The following is a 19,150-nucleotide window of genomic DNA, read 5'->3' as shown; positions in this document are numbered from 1 at the left end:
TTCACTTAAGCTTTTTAGCCTGATGAATCAGGCGGTTGTGTCAGCGGCTCATGGCGTGAGACACATCTGGCCTCAGCAATCGCAGCAGGTAATTGTCCAGGTGTGTGCCGACAGTTGTTACGACAATTACTCGAAAATTGTAGGGGGAAGAAAGTCCTAAACTTTGTTAACCTGCTCTGGTTGACATTTTTTCAGCCAGTTAAGCTGTAGTCAAGATCATGAGGTTCTTCGGGGGGGGGGACGGTGGGAGGCAATGAATTAGCAGGTTCTTTCACAATAAGGTTCATTAATTTCATGGTCTCCAATGAATGGACCACACTGGATTAGATAGCAGAATGGAGGTACGTCCCGTTTTCATCACATGAAATATGAACATGCTGCAGTATTTTCATCAACAAACAAGTAGAAACAAACAAACCCAGCCCTGCTGCCCCCCCCCTCCCCTCCTCTGTCTGTCGATCTGACTCTCTAACTGTTTTTGCTGTCTGTCAATAGAGGAGACGGTGGCATTTCCAGCCTGCAGACAGCTTCTCCCATCAGGCCTCATGACTGACGGCGCAACTCTTGTGCATGCGCATGAATACAAGTGTGCCAATGAATTATTCTTTGCTCGTCCTTTAATGTGTCCATCAATCCATTTCACTGTCTGAGCTGAATAAATGTCTTTAAAGCAGCTGCAGCTTGTGACACTAAATCGTCGCCCTCAATAAAGAGAAGTCACGCGGGATTAACAGCTACGGGAGGGCGACACCGATCAGCTGGCCGGGTCAACGACCACTGTCCTAACATGGCTACGGATAGCTGTTGTTTAGCGGGTGACCTCTGACCTTTCCTTTAGTGCAAGTCAGCTATCAGAGTTCTATGAAATGTACTGTTTTTACTGATATTCATGCTCCCCAGAGGATCAACAACCGTCAACTTTTCACAGTTAGCTACATTTTAATTTAAAAATCTGGTTTTTGCTCACTAAAGGTATTCAGAAAGAGACTTTTGAAATAGAATTCACATTTTCAAGCCCCCCTCCCCGGCCTTCTTCATGACCTTTCAGGAGGGTACTACACCTGGAGAGTTCAGGAGATGATTTGTCTCATGCACTTCAGTGTGGAACATTTAAAGAGTGAAACAGTGAAATTCCCATATGAGCACGTGCACGAGGTTGATAAAGCTCAGGCAGGAAAAGGGCAGCTGGGGGGGGGCGGGGGGGGCTAGTGCTAAAGGCAGCTAGTGCGACCCCGGCTGAGGAGGACGAGGAATGTCTGGAGGGCGCCACTGGAATAATTATTCATTTTTTTCAGTGTAATAGTGATTAAATAAATAAGAATTTAAATAATAAAGAATAAATCATTATATTTCATTATGAGGATTCCCTGTCAACACGACTATAATCACTTTAGAGATGCCTCTTCTTCTTTCCCTGGATAATATTAATCATTTTAACTCATTTTGAACCCCCCTCCTCAGTGGCTGTAATACCACGTTAGTCCTACTGAGCCCATCTTATGACAAACTGCATGCTCCAAGCTTATTTTTGCTCCCGATCCGTCTGATCTATCTCTCGGATTGACTGATTCCTAGAAAATCAGCTGCTGACAGATGAACAGGCAGATTTGTTATTTGCTATTGATTGATTGCTGCTAAAAACTAGACTTTTCTCAGTATAGATACAGCGTCCTGTAGCCGAGAGCATAACAAGAGACAACTTCCAGCCAAGACTGCACTGTCATGTCTCCCTGCAGCATGCTGACGGGCAGCTCTGCTGTGCTGTGGACGCTGAGGAGCTACAGCACCATCCACAACTGAAAATCATTTGATCAGGGCGGTGGCAGCTCAGCTGGAACTGTCGACACTGTTGTCTGTCCCTCATGTTGAATACTCCCTCCTGTCTGCATGGCTGACCGCCTGCAGAGATGGCCTGATCCATTCAGAGTGCTGACTCGCACAAATAAAACAGAACTTGTTCATGCACACGCCTTAAAACTTAAGAGTTCTGTGTGGTTCGAGTTTTTGAGGTTAAATTTCTGTACAAATGTGCCCAGGTTTTTCCAGTAATAGAGCAACACAACATTTTTTTTTGGTGCGGGAACCTGACAAGGTTTCACTGCTTCATCTGAGTGACAGAGAAGCGGCTGAGACAGCTGAGCATCTCAAAGAAGCCGGGAGTGCCAGCGGATGGCTCGGGTGTGAGACTTGCTTAAAATTCAAAATAGGGAACTACAGAGCGAAGCTGTCAAGGTGTGGATGTGCGGAGGAGTTGGGTAACGCGCAGCAGAGGAGAAAAGAAAGAAGTAACCCTGCTGCAACATCAAGAAATGCAGCAGAGCTGACGTGAGCTCACCTGCCCACGTGTTTGATGGAAAGTGAGAAGAAGATGGAGAAGATGATGATCCATGCTGGTGAAGGACCAAACCCTCACCCTCTCTTTGTGAGTCGTCTCTGTTTAGCCTGCATTCTTATTTCCCAGTTTCCTAAAGAGCCAGTCTTTCATATTCTGTCTCTGTGTGTCACCGTGTTCTCTGTCATGCTTCATTCCTAATAATTTCAGCTGTCAACAGGTGCACGACTGGTGTTTACTGAGACTAAATTACTTTGGTACCGTGGTCAGATTTCATATTGTATTGCAATAATTTCAAGCTTTCGTTGATAATCCTGTCGTCCTTTTGTCCTGCAGTTCAGCTCAACATTTAACTAATTGGCTTTAATATGATGGTAAAGAACTGAGGATCAGCGTTTCAGGACTCTGACATTAACGGTGTCTAGGACGGTATAGAAATATAAATCTGTTGTCAGAGCTTCACGGAGCAGCAGAGAAAAAGACTCCGGCGATTGTTGCTAATTTTCAAGTTTATGAGATGTGAGGGTTTCCTAAACTTCTCACTGTTTGTGATCGCATCTCATCCTGCATCCACAATTTTTAGACTTGTACGCTGACGCTAGATATGACTGAAGATGAGGGGAGACAGACTTTTGTCCTGGCCTGACTCAACCAGGGACCAACCAAGTGTGGGATTACTGATTTTCTACATCAGCGACATGTTTGTTGTTTCATTTGGTCTAATTTGGGGGAAAAAAAGCAAACATCACATCTTAATCAGGGGAAGAACAGCAACAATAGGCGCTCCCAGAGCCTTGCTTTGTGTTACAATTAAGTAGACGGTCACAGTTAGTGAAAATCCAACCAGGGAAGCCACTTAAAAGTGAAGGCTTGGAGTAGTTTTCACACCTTGTTCGGTATCAAAACTAACAGACTTAGCTACGATCTGCTGGCCTAATTAGCCTCATTAAAATCCCATAAATGCAAATGTCCAATTAATGCAAGCACATCTATCCTCAAGACTCTTGTTAAAACAAACCGTGAACAAAAGGAGGTGGAGGTCCAGGACACAATGCGACGTTTCCACACTTTGCGGCCTTCAAGGTGCAGAAATCGGAAGCTGCAGCAAACCGTGGGTCCAGCTGGCGTCTTAACAGAGAGACAAGAGGGATGAAGGGAAGTAACAACAATTCACCCTTTTGATAAGATTCTCTCAAATACACCTGCTGCCAGAAATGCCATTAAATGTCAGCTGTCTGTTCCTGGCTTGACAACACACACACTTTTTTTCCCCCCTTCCCTCCATCACCTTAAAACACTGTTGGAAGGTCGTACAAAAGAGACTCAGGGCTCGAGTCAGACACGAGGAAATGAACCAGCTTCTTCTTTAATGACATTCGAGCATGAGAATATAATGGGGAACAATGGGAGGACAGAACTATTCTTCAGCCGGCATTCATGCATTTGCAGCGTGGCTAATGCATGATGGGATATGACAGTAGGTCTTGTTGCTTTGTTTCAGCGGGTCAAACAGAGATGAATAAAGTCTGCCGCTGTGGAAATTATGTTATTCTGTGAAAACTAGTTTGACATAATGATTGATGTAACATGATAATAAGTGAGCTTTGGAAGTGCTGGCTAAGCCAAGCTAAGCTAAGCTAAGCTAACCATACCCTGAATAAGGGTGGTATCTGTTTTCTCATCTAGCTTATTTCCTAAAATTTCTTTAATTGCACCAAGAATGATCCATAATCTGTTGAACATGAAGGATTTCACTTCCTCCTCCGTTCCAGGATCACATCACCTACTATTCCTCTCAATATTGTCAAAGAAAAGCTGGACGTAGGATGGTAAAAATACTGAGGTCATGAGTCAGAGTCCCACAAACTGTACGCCATCTGTATCCACATTCAAATATTCAATACAAGATCACATGGTTCTCTCCAGGAAACGGTCTAGAAATGACAGACCTGTGAATGCAATTTTTTTTTAAATCTATTTGATAAAGTATATCAGATGCAAATAAACTAAATAAAAAGAGTATGAATACCAAACGTATGCTCTCAGCGTCCTCAGTGGCAGCTACGTCGGCGGAAGCGGGAAGTCCTCACTGTCACCTTTGGGTGACTGCGAGCCCTGAGGCTGGTGAAAGTGCAGATGTGGCTGTGAGGGACAGCTGGATCTGTGTCTTGAGGATCAGGGAAGGTTCACCGCACAGGGTCACAGAGACGGAGGACAGCTCACACACACACACACACACACACACACACACACGTTTGAAATACATGCTGAGTCTCCTTAGGTGTGGCGATGTCACTGACCAGAGCATTAACACCTCCACTCGTTTAGATTCCTGCCACACAGACACAGCAGAGAAAGACAGAAGACAATGAAGATCCAGATGGTCCGCCTGTTTCTCCAAACTGACAATAAGTGTTTTTCTACTAAGACGTGAGGTAAAGTAAACAGGTATTTACACACACACACACACACGTTCTTAAAAACAGCAGAGAACGGCTGAGAGAATTGCTTTTTGAAAGAGAAATGAAAGCAGAATGAACAAATTTCTCCGGGAATAAGAGGCCTTGGTGATAGTGTGTGTGTGTGTGGATTGAAGGTCCTACATACCAAATAATGTGAATCCTGGATGATGAACTGTGTGTTTGTGTGTGACAGCCGGAGAGAAAAGCAGCAGTGAAAAGAGGTGCTGTTGCTCCCTCTAGTGGTTCGACTGGAACAGTTCAGCCTAAAGTCCATACAGTACAACCGAGTGGTAGAAAACTCTTTACAAGTTCTCATCCAGTGAGAAATCTACAAAATCTGAGTGGTCTGACTGGTACAAACAAATTAAAAAGTGTTGAGTTGCATTATGGGAAATGTAGGACCCAGTGCTTCTGGAGCTGCACTGAATTCTGACTTGTGGAAAGTTTCTTTTGGAGATGCTCCAACATTATCTGGGAAGTCTTGCCAGTAGGTGGCAGCAAGTTGAAGCTAATTCATACTGATGACAGTAAAAAAAGCCAAACACACATTAATAAAAAACAATTTATTAAAGAAGAAGTGGGATGGTTTGTTTCCCTATATTCTATACATCATGTGCTAGACACTGTAGAGGACACACAGAGACATACGGTGCAGGAGTGCTGATCCAGGTTCAGTTTGGGGTTTTGCTTCGGTCCAATTCTTCAATTATTTTTCTTCCTAAACACACGTGCATGGAGGATCTCATCGTGAGAAAGCAGCGAACTGGTCCAGTGACCGTCTGCAGCACCGATTTGTTTCACTGACAGTAGAAATGAAGCTGAAATTCCTAATTGCCAAAACTGAAATACACTTTTTCACTGAGCTGTGCTGCTTGGGACAACTCAAACTCAACTTATAACTCAAAAAAGTACTGTAATATATATTTATAGTTATTTTTGTATTATTATATAGTTAATACTATTTTTTGGGGGGGTCTAGTAGACCAGGTGGGAACACTGTGAAAAGCTAAAGTTGCTAAAGTGTTTTTCAGCCTGGGAATCGTCTCCCTGCTGACCCCGGATCAGTCCCCCTACAAGGTGGGCTCACAGCTGCTCATATGGAGATGATTGTTTAACGTGATGATTGAAGTGCTACTCGATTTCTCAATCGCAAACATTTTGGCAAAAAAAAAAAAAAAAAAAAAGCATTTGACCGTGTACCACGATGGAAATCCAGCAAATAGTCAAGTCCGAGCACAGCAATTAACACTGATTATCATCCATTTGAGAAACTGTTTCAGAAAATAAACTGCCCGAGTTGACATTTATCACCATTAAATCCTTTAAACATGGACTTTCATTTAGAAATATGTACATTTTTTAATTTTTTTTTTAAAGAATCTGAGACATTAATAGTTCCTATTGTTTATGCAATGACAAGTGAGGTTGTTGTGGTTGTTGAGAGGATTGTTTCTTCGTCGTGACCCATTTCTCGCACAGACAGGAGCACTAAGTGTGAACTAAGCGAGGGAACACAAGGCAAAACGCACTCAAACACAAACTGAACTCTCAATAACATTCTTCAGTCAGTTCTCAGTCGAGTTTTTGCTTCTTACGTCTAACCAATTTATCTATTAAAATTAAAAAACTAATGTAAATATTAACATAAGGTGTAAATGAAGGGGCTTTTTGTCTGTATGAGCCAGGTTCATCTTCATGTAACTGGAAAAAGTGTGTGTGAAATTCTTCCGTATGATCGTGACTGGACAGCTGAATGAGCTGAATAAAAAACCCTGGATCTTAAGGTGGACAGAGTGGTTTACTAGGGTTAGACCGATACACTGCTGTGCTAAATCTTAAATATCCGATAGGCTGAGGACCCCCCCCCCATCTTAATAAGAACAGATCTCCAGCAGAAACAGTCTCCGGTGGAATAACTGCACTAAAAATGATCAGATTGAATCATTTTAATAACTGCTACAAATACAAAATTGAAAAAATATCAGCGTCAGACTCATATCGGTTGAACCCTAGTGAGAGGATGCAAAGCCACAGGTGTAAAGATGCGTTTATACACATACATACGTTTTTGCATAAACTCTATGTACATACATTGTGTGTGTTGGGACTAGATTTGGCAACCACGCAGAGAAAAAGCTTTTCCTCGTTAATAAGGCATGCCATGTAAGGTGGCCTCCGAGCTCAGTGTGACAGCAGCTTTTATTTACCTGCTTTTCCCAAATTGACCTCGTGTTTCGCCGATTTCTTGCAGAATTCCGAGCGGTCGTGTTCGGGGTGACGTCAGGACGAGCTCTGAGAGTTTGATCGACTTCACTTTAGTCCTGTGTGATCCCGCTCGGCCGACCTCGCTGGAGCTCCCTGCCGTGATGTCATCACTTGGCGACTGGCCACGCCGTTCAGACCGCTCCTCCAAGGCATGACATCACTTCGACGTGAAGTGCTGTGAGTCCGCCGGCCGCCCCCGTCTCTGTGATGTCACAACTGCCCTCTGTGATGTCATACCCCACGCTCCAATGACTGGAAGCCTTGTCCGTCGACGCCGCCGTCGTCCTGTCAGATATTTGACAGCCGTCGCCCGCGGGTGGCGCCTAATGAGGCTCGCAGCCTCGGCTCTCTGGCCCTGCGGATGAATTAATGAGAAAAGATTTGAGCTTCTTTGTTTTACTGTAATTTGATGGAAGTATTCTGGAGCAAATTAAGGAGTCATAAAGAAACAGTGTGGTTGAAAATGGCCTCTCTAATATATGTACAGAATACTACACAGTAGATTCTATAACATGATAACAAAGGTCTGTGCCACCTGTGTCACCGTGGGTTCTTATGGGTTAAGAAAGTCGTTGCTGACTGAGCTCTGAAAGGCAAACCTGTAGTGTTCATTAAAGTCCAGTCTGAAGCTGAGGAACCGCAGACTCTCGTCCAAACTGGTCGTCAGCAGCACGAGGAACTGCTGGACGATGCTCTGAACAAGGGAGGAGACGGCACAGAAGGTGTGAGGGTGCTGTAAAAGACGCGATGAGCCAAACCCAAATGATCAGGCTGGTACCTGGTAGAAGTGGGTGAGGATGCGGAGCTGGGAGCGCATCTTTGGTATGGTTTCCTGGAACTCCTGAATCCTCTTCTTCTCCTCTGCTTCCTGTTCGGCCGTCACTGCCCACTCACCCTGAATCAGCACACACACACACAGACAGGATGATATCATGCATTAAGTACCATTATGTTCCCATCGTCCTACTCTTTTTCTCTCTGCATTTATCTCCTTCCCCTCCCACCTCGTCCTCTCTCCGTCGCTTCTTCTCCTCATACTGCAGTCGGAGGGTGAGTTCTTCCAGCGCTGAGCGGTAGAGGGAGTCCTGGGCGCTCTGAAACTCGATGATCTGGTCAAATATAGCCCTCAGCTGGTTCAAAAGAGACTGGACAGACGCACAGAAGCCGAGTTCAAGGACGTGTGTGGAAAAATTACTGATATAATCTCATTTTTGTGTGTGTGTGTGTGTTACCCTGCTGCTGTTGTCCAGCAGGCATCTTGAGATGATGGTGTCAAGGAAGACATCGTGGGCAGCAATGATATGGTCAAGGTCCTGAGCCTGCTGCACTTTGTTCCACAGCTCGTCCCAGGAGCACTCCAGAACCTACACACACACACACACACACTTTAGAAAATGTATATGGGAATGACGTTGCCCTTTAATCAAAAATCAGATATCATCCAGTCAGTGTGGAGACTCCCTGTCCACAGTCAATATGTATAAATATCATAACTGTTTTATCTGATGTCTGAGCAGAGAAATCCATTTCATTCACTCACTCGAGTCAACAGCAAAACCTGCAGCCGCATTAATCTGACTTTCAGAACAGTTTCAGTCCAACACACCGAATTATTTTACCACTGGCGCTTCGCCTCCTGCTCTAATCCCTACTTTTCACTGATGTTTTACAGCCTGTCATACTGCCGGCGCTGCTTAAGGTCTGACCTCAAAGGTGATGTAGTACTGCATTTGGTGGATGAAGTGGACCATCTCAGACGCCAGGATGTGACACTGATGCAGCACGCCGGACAGCTCTGGAGGGTGAATTAAAAACAAAACTGAATGCAGGAGAAAAGGGCAAACGGAGAGCGTGGACTCGAGATATTCGTGTGTGCTGTATACCAGGCATGGTTTTGAGCAGCTTGGCATTACACATCTGTCCCTTCCAGATGTCAGTCAGCGTGTACTCCATCCTCTTAGCCCTCCACAGGAAATTAAACACCCGCAGGTAGTGGCCCATACACTCCCTTGTGAACACCTGAAACACACACAGGTATTTATAAGATAGCAGCACTTCCACGTGTGTACAATTGTGGAAAATAAAGCGTGTGTGATACCGTAGCAATCGGTCCGTCGACATGGTAGTCCAGGCTGAAAACATCCCAGCCTGTATCACCAGGAGACACCTGGAGCCAACACAAGACAGATGTCACAAGTTAAGGACATCCTGAAGTGAGACCTGCAGCACAGCACCACACTAAAACACACACACACACACACACCTCTAGCAGGCGTACATCCAGCCTCTTGAGGATCTCTGCGTTGTCAAACTGCGCATTCGTGGCTCTGACTGCCGTCTCTAAGATACCGGTCAGGTTGTGCTGGTACAAAGTGGTGGCAGGACGCGCTAACTCCGGCCTGCGACGAAACAATATAAACATTTTACACTAGTTTTAATCTGATATCATGTTGTTCTAAAAGACAGGATGTAGTCAGAGTGTGTGCTGCTAACTTGAGCAGGTCCATGAGGTGTCTGATGAAGTCTCCCTGGCCCAGCAGCAGGTATCTCCTCATGGCCTGCAGATGCTCCAGCAGCAGGTAGTTGCGGTTGAGAACGTCCAGCAGGTATTTGCTGGTGTCAAAGTAGGCAGCATCGATCTTCTCCTGAAACGCCCCCTCTAGGTCTGACAGCAGCTCTGCAGCTATGGGAGCGTGGAGACGGAGATTAAATGGGTATTAACTGTGCCTTCAGAAAGTGGGAGTTTACCGTTAGTGTTAATCTGAAACTGTACCAGGCACTGACGATTAAGGATCACAGTCAGGTGTATGATTAACCATTTAAACCAAACAGGTGCTAATGATCATCAGTTTTATATGTGGGTAGAAACACAGTCATTAACTGAAACAGGAGCAGCTGTAGGAGGCTTAAAACAGGGCGAGGAACTCTGCTACCAAGGTGAGTTTCATATCACAGGTCATCATGTTCACACTGAGCACAGCAACAAGACACAAGGTTGTTATACAATATAAGGTCTCTGCAGGCACCTGGAAGAACTGATGCTGTTCTGAAGGCAGAGGGTGGTCACACCAAATACTGATTTAAACAAAAATATAAATAATCTATAGATTTAAATAAACAATATCTTTTGAAAGCATTCAAATATCTTCTCTGGTCTAATAAGAGAGTGCGATGTCCTTCAGAGTGCTCCAGATCAAACTGGTCAGATGAAATCCTGCAGACTGAATCGATAGAATGGGGCTAAGTATACCGCTTCCCTCTTCATACTCAAAAGGAGAGGAGGACAAGGCCAGCGAGCGGTAAGAGCATCGATCACTGCCAGTCCACTGGCCTGCATCAATATAGCAATATCAATACGATGAGGGCGAAACCAGCGGGAGGCCTCTTATTGGTCGGTGATGTCATTGGTGCGCTTGATTCCCAAAACAACACGGGCGAAGAAAGAAAAACAATAAAGTATCAATAAATCCAGCAACACCATCAACTTTTACACGCTCAGCTCTTTGTAAGTGTTATTTGCACTGTGCAAAGATATTCCCTAAAGATAAAGTCCCCTTATGTGACTGTACGTCCATCCTAATCGCGCCCACAAACCAAGTACGGACACATAATGTGACAGAACCGGAGACTCTTACCGTCTTTGGGCGTGTCTGCGGACTTGGACGCTGGCGTGATTTTGCCCGGCGGTGTTCTGTCATGACAAACCTGATGCAGGAAGTTGATGGACTTGCCGATCAGCAGAACCTAGACGCCAGCGAGAGACGCGGAGAGTTGACACGAAGGTAAGCAGCAGCCTGGAGATAACGGCTGGAGGTCTCGGTGCAACTCTACAATCATCACAAAAGCTTGATGGTGATACAAAGGGAGACGTGTGATGGCATGCGGGTGGGCGAACCTTGCGGGCCTGGTCCATGGTGATGAACGACGGGATCATCGACTTCCTGAGGGAGTACTTGTCGTGCCAAAGACGATCTGTTTTCACATTGGGATCTGATGCTACAAAGAACTACGCACACACACACACACACGCAGGGGTTAATGTGATGTAAACAGTCAGATCAGGTGCATTTATTTACCGTAGAATTAATTGCAGTTTAGAGGAATAGGAGTCAAACGCTGTCATGGACTGCGCTTATTCAGAGGTTTTCCATCCTTTGTCATATTCACTTAGATTGTCCATTTACTTCAGCGGCTTCCACCGGCTTTCTAATGGCCGCGCTGAAGGCTGCGTACTCTATGTATGCTGATAGATTTTCTGAACTGACTCCAGCTGTCACTATGAATCCGTCTCTATGGATCCGAGCACTTAACCACAACCTATTAGCTGACAAAGAATTTCACTATAAATACCACGAGGTTGAGCTTCAGATTTCAGTTGAATATAAGGATTGGTGGCCTTTTATTCCTACAGTATACACGTTTTAGGTTGTAGTAATAGTACTACAAGTACCAGAACAACCAGAAATAGATAGACATTCACACCTACTTCATGCAGAGTCAAAAAAGAAGCCAGGCTTTTAACTTCTCTTTGACAAATCCATAATTATAGGCTAGTGGATAGTGTTTCTTGCGTGTGTGTGTGTGTGTGGGGGGGGTAATTTCCCTGCTGACGGGTGCAATAACTTTACGTCTGTGTTCTTAAACACAGCGCTTAAGGCCAGCGTCCAGTCACGACTAATGGTCAAGGCTGGACACGAGAAATACTGCGTGAGGGACAAACGGAAAGCGAGAAAGGCCGGGGAGAGTTAAAGGAGAAACATCCATCACTGGGCTCTCCATTACACTCCCCTCATCAGTCCTCATTGAAAAAGCTGTCCTGCCTCTCCCCTCTGTTTCTTTATTTCTCTCCCTCCTCCTCTCACTGATGTTCTCTCTCATTGGGGTCAAACGTCAGTGCACTTGGAGCAGAACAATGTTCCAGAAACAAGCAGTAAATTCCCACTGGACACAACACACCGCATTTACAGCTGATTATAACCACAGATTTTCTCATCTGACAAGTGCGTGTACCTCGTGGTAGGTATCCTCCAGCTCTCCGTCATAGATCCACCTGTACAGGAAGTTGAGGATGGGGTGTGACACCAGGCTGAGGATGTGTTGAACCAGCGCTCTCATCTGTGGGTCTCCTGTTTTCCCGTAAGAATGGACTGCTGAGGCCAGCTCGCCTCCCTTCCGACCTGACCACACACACACACAAGCAGGATGAAACAAACGCTGAGGGTGCATCCTGTTCATCAGCATGGTACTCAAACACTACATTAAACCTAGTGTGTTGACAAATACAGCACACACACGCGCGCCCAACCCACCTTGGCAGAAGTCGACAAGGGCGGCCAGCGTTTTGAGTCGGACTTTGGGGTCGTACATCCAGACCAAGAGCCTCCTGAGAGTCAGACTGCTCTCTGTGCACACGATCACACCCTGCTCATCCTCCACCTGCAGCTACAAAACACACACACAGAGATCATAAGAGATCTGAAGCGGAGGGGGAAATGATATCAGCCCTGTGTGATGTGCGTACCTGGGAGTGGAGGACCGACAGTAGCCTGTAGTACTCCTTCAGCTCCTGGTGCAGCGAGGCACAGAAGCTCTGAGCACAGGAGAAGAGAGAGGACGGACAGATGTGTATTAATGGAGGATACGACACAAAAAAGCTCCTCAGAGGATCATTAAGACAAACGCAGGCACACCTGTCCGACCAGTCCGAAGGCCCGGTCGAGGCTCCTGGCGTCGGTGTACTTCCTGACTTTGTTGTGGAGCCAGCCGAGCTCGGCCAGTCTGCTGCTGGTGTCTCTCAGGGACTTGCACAGCACCACCTGGTGAGGCACAGCGCGCATTACAACTCATATCCCACAACGTCCTGCCTTGTGATTATCAGCAAACTTTAAAAGGAATCTTCTATATATGCTAGTATATTGCATGCTGGAGCAGCAAAAACCAGATCTACAACTATAAAAAGGTGCAATGTTACAGCATCTTGTGAGCAGACTGTGACGTTGTCTTACATCATCGAAGCTGTAGCATTACCAAGAACTATGTTACGTCATGCAGTAGATTTGTTATCCAGCTGAGTTCACATTTAACGATGCGTTACATTTTTTAGCTTTACAGCGACAAGCTGAAAGGCCCAAGATGAGTTCAAAACATCTCCATCCTTGACTCATTTATCTCTGGCCTCAGTGGCTCCATCTCCATCAGGCCGGTGGCAGCAGATTGACCACAGGCCTTTGTTTAGCACCACAGAGAGAATATGGGACGGGTCGCAGCTAAGGCGTTCCTTCGATAACACCAGAGGAGAGGAGGAGGAGGAGGAGGAGGAGAGGGGAATGGAAGGAATTGACAGGACAGAGAAAAGAGAAAATAGAGGTCGATGTGGCGGAGGAGGGCCAGAGAGCTTCATATTGATCTGTTGAATCTTTCTTTTAAAATCAAATCAACAACAATAGTCTTCATATCAAATCATCTACTCTGGACATGTGGTGGCCATTACTTTAACTCCTGCTGAGAGAAACTGTCCTGCATGGAAATTCTCTCCAAAACCAGCTAGTTTTAATCACTTGGACCTCCTGGTCTGCACTGTAGCAGCTGTTCTGGGTTATGACGACTGCTCAGCCACAGATGCGGGTTCACGTACCTTGCTGTCTATTTTGTAGCAGTTATCCTGGGCGCTCATCTTGATGAACTTGCCATCGATTCCCTGGAAGACGTAGAGGATGTCCCGCACCAGCGCCGCCTCGCTCACCTCTCCTACAGAGACAGAGGACGAGAGGAATCACAGCACGTTAGGAGCACAGTGAAATGCAAACAGCCGAGTCAGTGAAAGTTTAGACTATAATACCATCTGCATTCTTCAGGGGAAAAAAAAAAACATCCTACGGGACCTGTAGCATTCACTCACCGTCTCTGCGGGGACGGACCACTCTGGCGGAGGGGACTGGAGGTCCGAGGGGTTGTCGAGTGGCGGGCAGAGCAAGGGCGGAGGAAGGGGAGCAGCTTACAGGGAGAGCCCAGGCCAGCCGGGAGCCCAGAGGCTGACCGCCTGCTGCAGACTGAGGGGGCTGACTGAAACACACAAATATAGAGATTGATATTTAAAGCAGAATCTTTGCTGAGATATTCATGAACACTTCTACATTTTAGTATAAATGTTTACTGTTTCAGAACCATTGTCATGTTCCAAAGATACTGAAAATCCCCCCCAAAAACATAAGACACTTAACAGCCATTGTATTCATGTTGTTTCAGTCCAAGCGAATAGTTCACATGCAAACAGAAATTCAATAGATGTGGATGAAAATCTGTGTTTTTGCACATCCGCCCACCCACAACCACAGAAAGTCCACAGTCGCATCAACAGAACATTTAGAGGCCTTTTGTTGGTTGAGGCACAGCCTGATAAACAAGCTGGAAGCACATCTTTGCATAATTAATGCGACTATACTGTGAGTTTTCTAGAGTATGACTTATAATTCAATGCCATGGCACCTTTCTCGTGTTTGCAGTGAGCAGTTGCCCTTTCACGACTAAAAGGTGAGCCCAGACAGCTCAATGGTCATTTGTAACTGAAGGACTCTTACATTATTAATAAGGAGAAATGGAATTAAATGGCCCTCAGATGCCTCATAAAACAGATTTAGAAGAAGGGGTCAGGCCGAGAGGGAAGTCAGTCATTTTCTGGAACTAATCGACGCTTTCCTTTTCTGGCACTCAGTGTTTTTGCAGGCGCAGCATCGGATAAATAACCGTCCTCTGCAAAGAGCCGTTCAGGTTAAACTTAAACACAGCTGACAGTGTCACTCAGTAATAAAGATGTAAGTGTGTTTTCCTCTGTGTTCATGTGTCAGCTGATGACTGAAGGACTAAACAGACTACAGGGTAATTTGAATGTTTTGTTTAAGTGTATGTAGAGCTTATGACGGAATAGAAATAGAAACAAAAAGTCAAAAGTGTGTCTTCAGTAGGTTTGTGCGTGTGTGTGTGTGTGTGGAAGCTCATCGGAAAAAGCTCACCCAGCCAGCAGAGACTGCGGCGTCGGCGTGGGTCCGTTCAGCGTGTACACTCCCAGGCTGGAGATGCCGCTGGTCCCCACACTGGCTGACAGGCCGGCGGTCCGGTCCCCGTAACCCAGGGCCAGGCTCTGGGGCCGGGTGCAGTAGAACGGGGTGGAGTGGGCGTCCCTGGGGAGCGCTTGGGCGAAGAGTGCCCCATAGTTTCCAACCTGGGAAGGACAACACGGTCAGGAGGTGAGGAGTAGTAGTACACGTTCATTATCATCATCATCATCATCATATATACTGAACAAAAATATAAACGCAACATTTTTGTTCATGAGCTGAACTCAAAGATCTAAAACATTTTCTATATACAAAAAAACCCCATTTCTCTCAAATATTTTTCACAAATCTGTCTAAATCTGTGTTAGTGAGCACTTCTCCTTTGCCGAGATAATCCATCCCACCTCACAGGTGTGGCATATCAATATGCTGATTAGACAGCATGATTATTGCACAGGTGTGCTTTAGGCCGGCCACAATAAAAGGCCACTCTGAAATGTTCAGTTTCATCACACAGCACAATGCCACAGAGTTTTGAGGGAGCGTGCAATTGGCATGCTGACTGCAGCAGAGCTGTTGCCCGTGAATTGAATGTTCATTTCTCTACCATAAGCCGTCTCCAGAGGCGTTTCAGACAATTTTGCCAGTACATCCAATAATCAGCATCTTGATATGCCACACCTGTGAGGTGGGATGGATTATCTCAGCAAAGGAGAAGTGCTCACTAACACAGATTTAGACAGATTTGTGAACAATATTTGAGACAAATGTTTTTTGTATATAGAAAATGTTTTAGATCTTTGAGTTCAGCTCATGAAAAATGGGAGCAAAAACAAAAGTGTTGCGTTTATAATTTTGTTCAGTGTATTTAGTATGCAAGATGTCAGACTGTGTGTGTGTGTGTGTGTGTGTGTGTGTGTGTGTGTGTGTGTGTGTGTGTGTGTGTGTGTGTGTGTGTGTGTGTGTGTGTTCCTCACCCTACTGGACGGCTTGCGGGGGTCTTCAGAGAGGCTGAGCAGCAGGTAGAGCACAGACCAGCGATGCTTCAGAACACTCTGTCAAACACACCACTACGATCATCACAATCAGTTGGGACACCCTCAATTCATACTGAGTGTAATACAAAATTAATGCATAATTAAATGATATGATCAAACCACACTGTCTGTACGGTTCAGAAGGTTTTCCGCTCTGGTAAGAACACTGAAAGCGACACAAACACCAACCTGCGTCTGAAGTTTTCTATGCAGCTCCGAGAACAGAGCAGCGTCTGCTTCTCTCCTCTGCTTCAGCACTGCAACAACACCAACACATAAATTTGTCAGAATCTTCTCAACTCATTTAACGTGAACATGAACACACACCAAGTTGGGAGAATTCCTCTCACGTCCTGCAGAAGTTGCGCAGGTTTTTGAAAATGAGATGATGGCATCTGTTAGTGGTAACAAAATAATGAAAGACACTGAATTGCTGAGGTCCATCTGTGCTTGGAGAAGCAGACAGGATGCAGACTGCACAGCTCTGCTCTGTTCTGCAGCACAAAGAAACCTGCCATTACGCTGTTAATAGAAAAAGACCTCTAGTGTCTGCATTCATGCAACCTTCAGAATTTTTATCTTTATGTTTTACATTTACTCTTTAATTCTGAAGAGATTTTCAGCCCTGAAAAACCTCAGGAAACTCTTTCTATATCACAAATGTAACACGAGGGATGCCACATTCCACAGTTGTGGATGTGTGACAAATTGCATTTCTGCAGCTGCTCTTGTTGCAGAACTTGCATGATTCAGCTAAAACTCATCTAAATAACACCTACATGTTTCACAGTAATGAGCTGCACCATTGTAAAGCAACTCCACAACTCTATAAAATACTTTGAAAAAGTTCCCACAAGTCCTCCTGATGACTGGAGATAAACAAACATTCTTTACAGTAAGTGCTGCACTACTTTTCTTTTATTGTCTGCATCAAAGCTTGGATCAATGTTCCCCCACTAATGGTGCTACCTTGGCTACTATGAAAGTCCACTGGGGTTTGCTGTTTATGGTGCAGTAAAGAAATGTGACTTTTATTTTGGAGGGGCTCCAACATTAAAGGTGAAGTGCTCACATGGAGCTCATTTAAAAAAAGCAGCTGACAGCAACAGTTATTGATGCAAATGAGGTCCTCAGTTGTTCAGTCGTCTATTGTATGAAAATGCCATCAAACTTACATTCTTTTTTGATCTTCTCAGACACCAGGAATTCATCCCGTTCAATAGTGGGGGCGTAGTTACTCCCAATGACCCGTACTGCATACTGGAACTGGTGGGCAACTTCAGCTGGAGAAAGAAATAATAAGTAATGACTGAAAGCACTTTGAAGTAATGAGATCAGGAGGTTTTTCTTGTGTTTTGCTGCTATTATCCCACATTTCCCCCATTCATTTTGCCCCAAAGTTGCACAATATCACACTTTAAGCTTAGATACTTGGATGCTGGTGTGAATATGGCTTTGGAGAGATTCGAAATAATGGGCAGTATTAGTGTGGCTAACACTGAAAAACACGGATGTTGTTGATATTTTTCCGCATTTGCCACCATCTCTGATCAAACATGCTAACCTTCTTCTGAGATGCGTGCATCCAGCAGGGGCCTGCAGCTAGCAAGACACAAGTACATCCAAAAACCACGCAAAAGGAGCGCTGGTCAGCATGAGAGCTAAGTGGCTAGCGAGCTACTAAACAGCTGATATGATCCGCTAGCTACGTTATCAAGTCAAAGCCGACCAAACAGTGCATTGCAGTGACAGCTGGAGGCACCATGAAGCTGTTTAGCGGGATGGCCAAGCACCCTGACTGACAGCTACAGACCTAGCCCCGCTAACGTTAACTACGTGCACGTACACAGCTAAAGTGACACCAAATTTAATTTCTCTGTGTTCTTAGTCAGTCAGACATTTAAGGGAGTGCTTGTTTACTCACTGGGCCGTTAAGAAATGAATAACTCTTCAATTCGGCATATGTCCAAAAGACTAACATCATCTTTTCCTACAACATCCCTTCATAGAAACACTCCGGGTTCAAGCGGCGCAAGTGTGTAACGAATTGGATTATTGTCAAAATTTATGTTCTTTGGTGTGAAAATGAAACGCCGAATTTGCCTGTAGACAATAAATATTCAGCCGATAGCTTTAATTCGTGTGTCGCATTTGTTTAATTATCTATGGGAAGGGCAACGACAAAGTCCCATTTTTTTGAATGAGGTTTGGCTTGACATTTCCTGACTGTTGGTGTCGCGCGCATCTGTATGAGCGTGTAGCATGCTAGCTGATGTACCTTCGCTTTTCCCGGTGATTCTGCAGCAGAGGCTCTGGAGAAGCACATTGGGTGATTTCTGATCCAGGGTCGCCATGCTGTCCTGGCTAACGTTGCGTGTGTTGCCCACTAACTGAATAAATGCCACTGTATGATACGAACTAACTCCAGTCTCCCACTACGAACAACGCCATTTTGACAAGCTGAGTCAAGCTAGCATGACGCAGGAAGAATATGGCCGCAGTTAGCGACATAATTCCTTCAAAGTAAGAGCATCTCACTGGGGTTCAGTGTGAATTAATGAATAGGGATAAAATACCAAGATAGATAGATATATGACTTCTGAAGTATATTTCTAAATTATATACTTATACATAACAGAAGCTATGTATTCACTAGCAGTGGTTATTGTCCCTAATTAATACTGACCAATAGCCTCAGGCATTTGGTCCTCAGACTCTCAGAGTCAGCTTTGGTCTTTTAACAGTGCTGTGTATAGGCTACTATTGATTTGCATCAGGAATGTATAATTATTATTTTTCATTTCAGCATGATACATATGATACATCAAAAATACTCAACTAAAAGTATGACAAACCAAAAGTATATACGAATATTTAATGAGAACATGCCAATTTAAAATAGTACTAAATACTAAGTACTAAATAAATTAGCTGCATTTTCATCCATTTTTAATTACGCTATACCATATGAGTGTTCTTAATCATTTTAAAAGAAGAAAG

General features: G+C 44.8%; 1 protein-coding gene across 1 annotated transcript; it reads right to left on the bottom strand.

Moving 5' to 3' along the window:
• Nucleotides 1–7,237: 7,237 nt before the first annotated feature.
• Nucleotides 7,238–18,593, bottom strand: tubgcp3 (tubulin gamma complex component 3). Its single transcript, XM_070855748.1, has 23 exons — nt 18,429–18,593; nt 17,326–17,433; nt 16,340–16,407; nt 16,091–16,168; nt 15,069–15,277; nt 13,958–14,121; nt 13,694–13,806; nt 12,750–12,875; nt 12,581–12,649; nt 12,369–12,501; nt 12,070–12,236; nt 10,955–11,065; nt 10,695–10,803; nt 9,553–9,742; nt 9,323–9,458; nt 9,158–9,226; nt 8,943–9,078; nt 8,766–8,854; nt 8,292–8,423; nt 8,064–8,204; nt 7,838–7,954; nt 7,659–7,753; nt 7,238–7,414 (listed from the first exon to the last, which is right to left on the bottom strand). The coding sequence occupies exons 1-23, from the start codon at nt 18,502–18,504 to the stop codon at nt 7,348–7,350; spliced, it is 2,703 nt and encodes a 900-aa protein (XP_070711849.1). The 5' UTR covers nt 18,505–18,593; the 3' UTR covers nt 7,238–7,347.
• Between the last annotated feature and the right edge of the window lie 557 nt (nt 18,594–19,150).

The sequence above is a fragment of the Pempheris klunzingeri genome, chromosome 24, assembly GCF_042242105.1.
Source record: "Pempheris klunzingeri isolate RE-2024b chromosome 24, fPemKlu1.hap1, whole genome shotgun sequence".
Lineage (NCBI taxonomy): Eukaryota > Metazoa > Chordata > Actinopteri > Acropomatiformes > Pempheridae > Pempheris > Pempheris klunzingeri.
Note: the sequence above shows the minus strand (reverse complement) of the source record. Positions and strands in the feature narration are given on the sequence as shown.

Bases quoted from the DNA above. Each gene is read 5' to 3' on its own strand.
- tubgcp3 (XM_070855748.1), bottom strand. From the start codon at position 18,504: ATGGCGACCCTGGATCAGAAATCACCCAATGTGCTTCTCCAGAGCCTC. The intron at 15,278-16,090 runs GTGAGGAACACA...TGTCCTTCCCAG, and splicing joins CCCGCAAGCCGTCCAGTAGG to GTTGGAAACTATGGGGCACT. The intron at 9,227-9,322 runs GTGTGTGTGTGT...TGTTGGCTCCAG, and splicing joins TGGATGTACGCCTGCTAGAG to GTGTCTCCTGGTGATACAGG.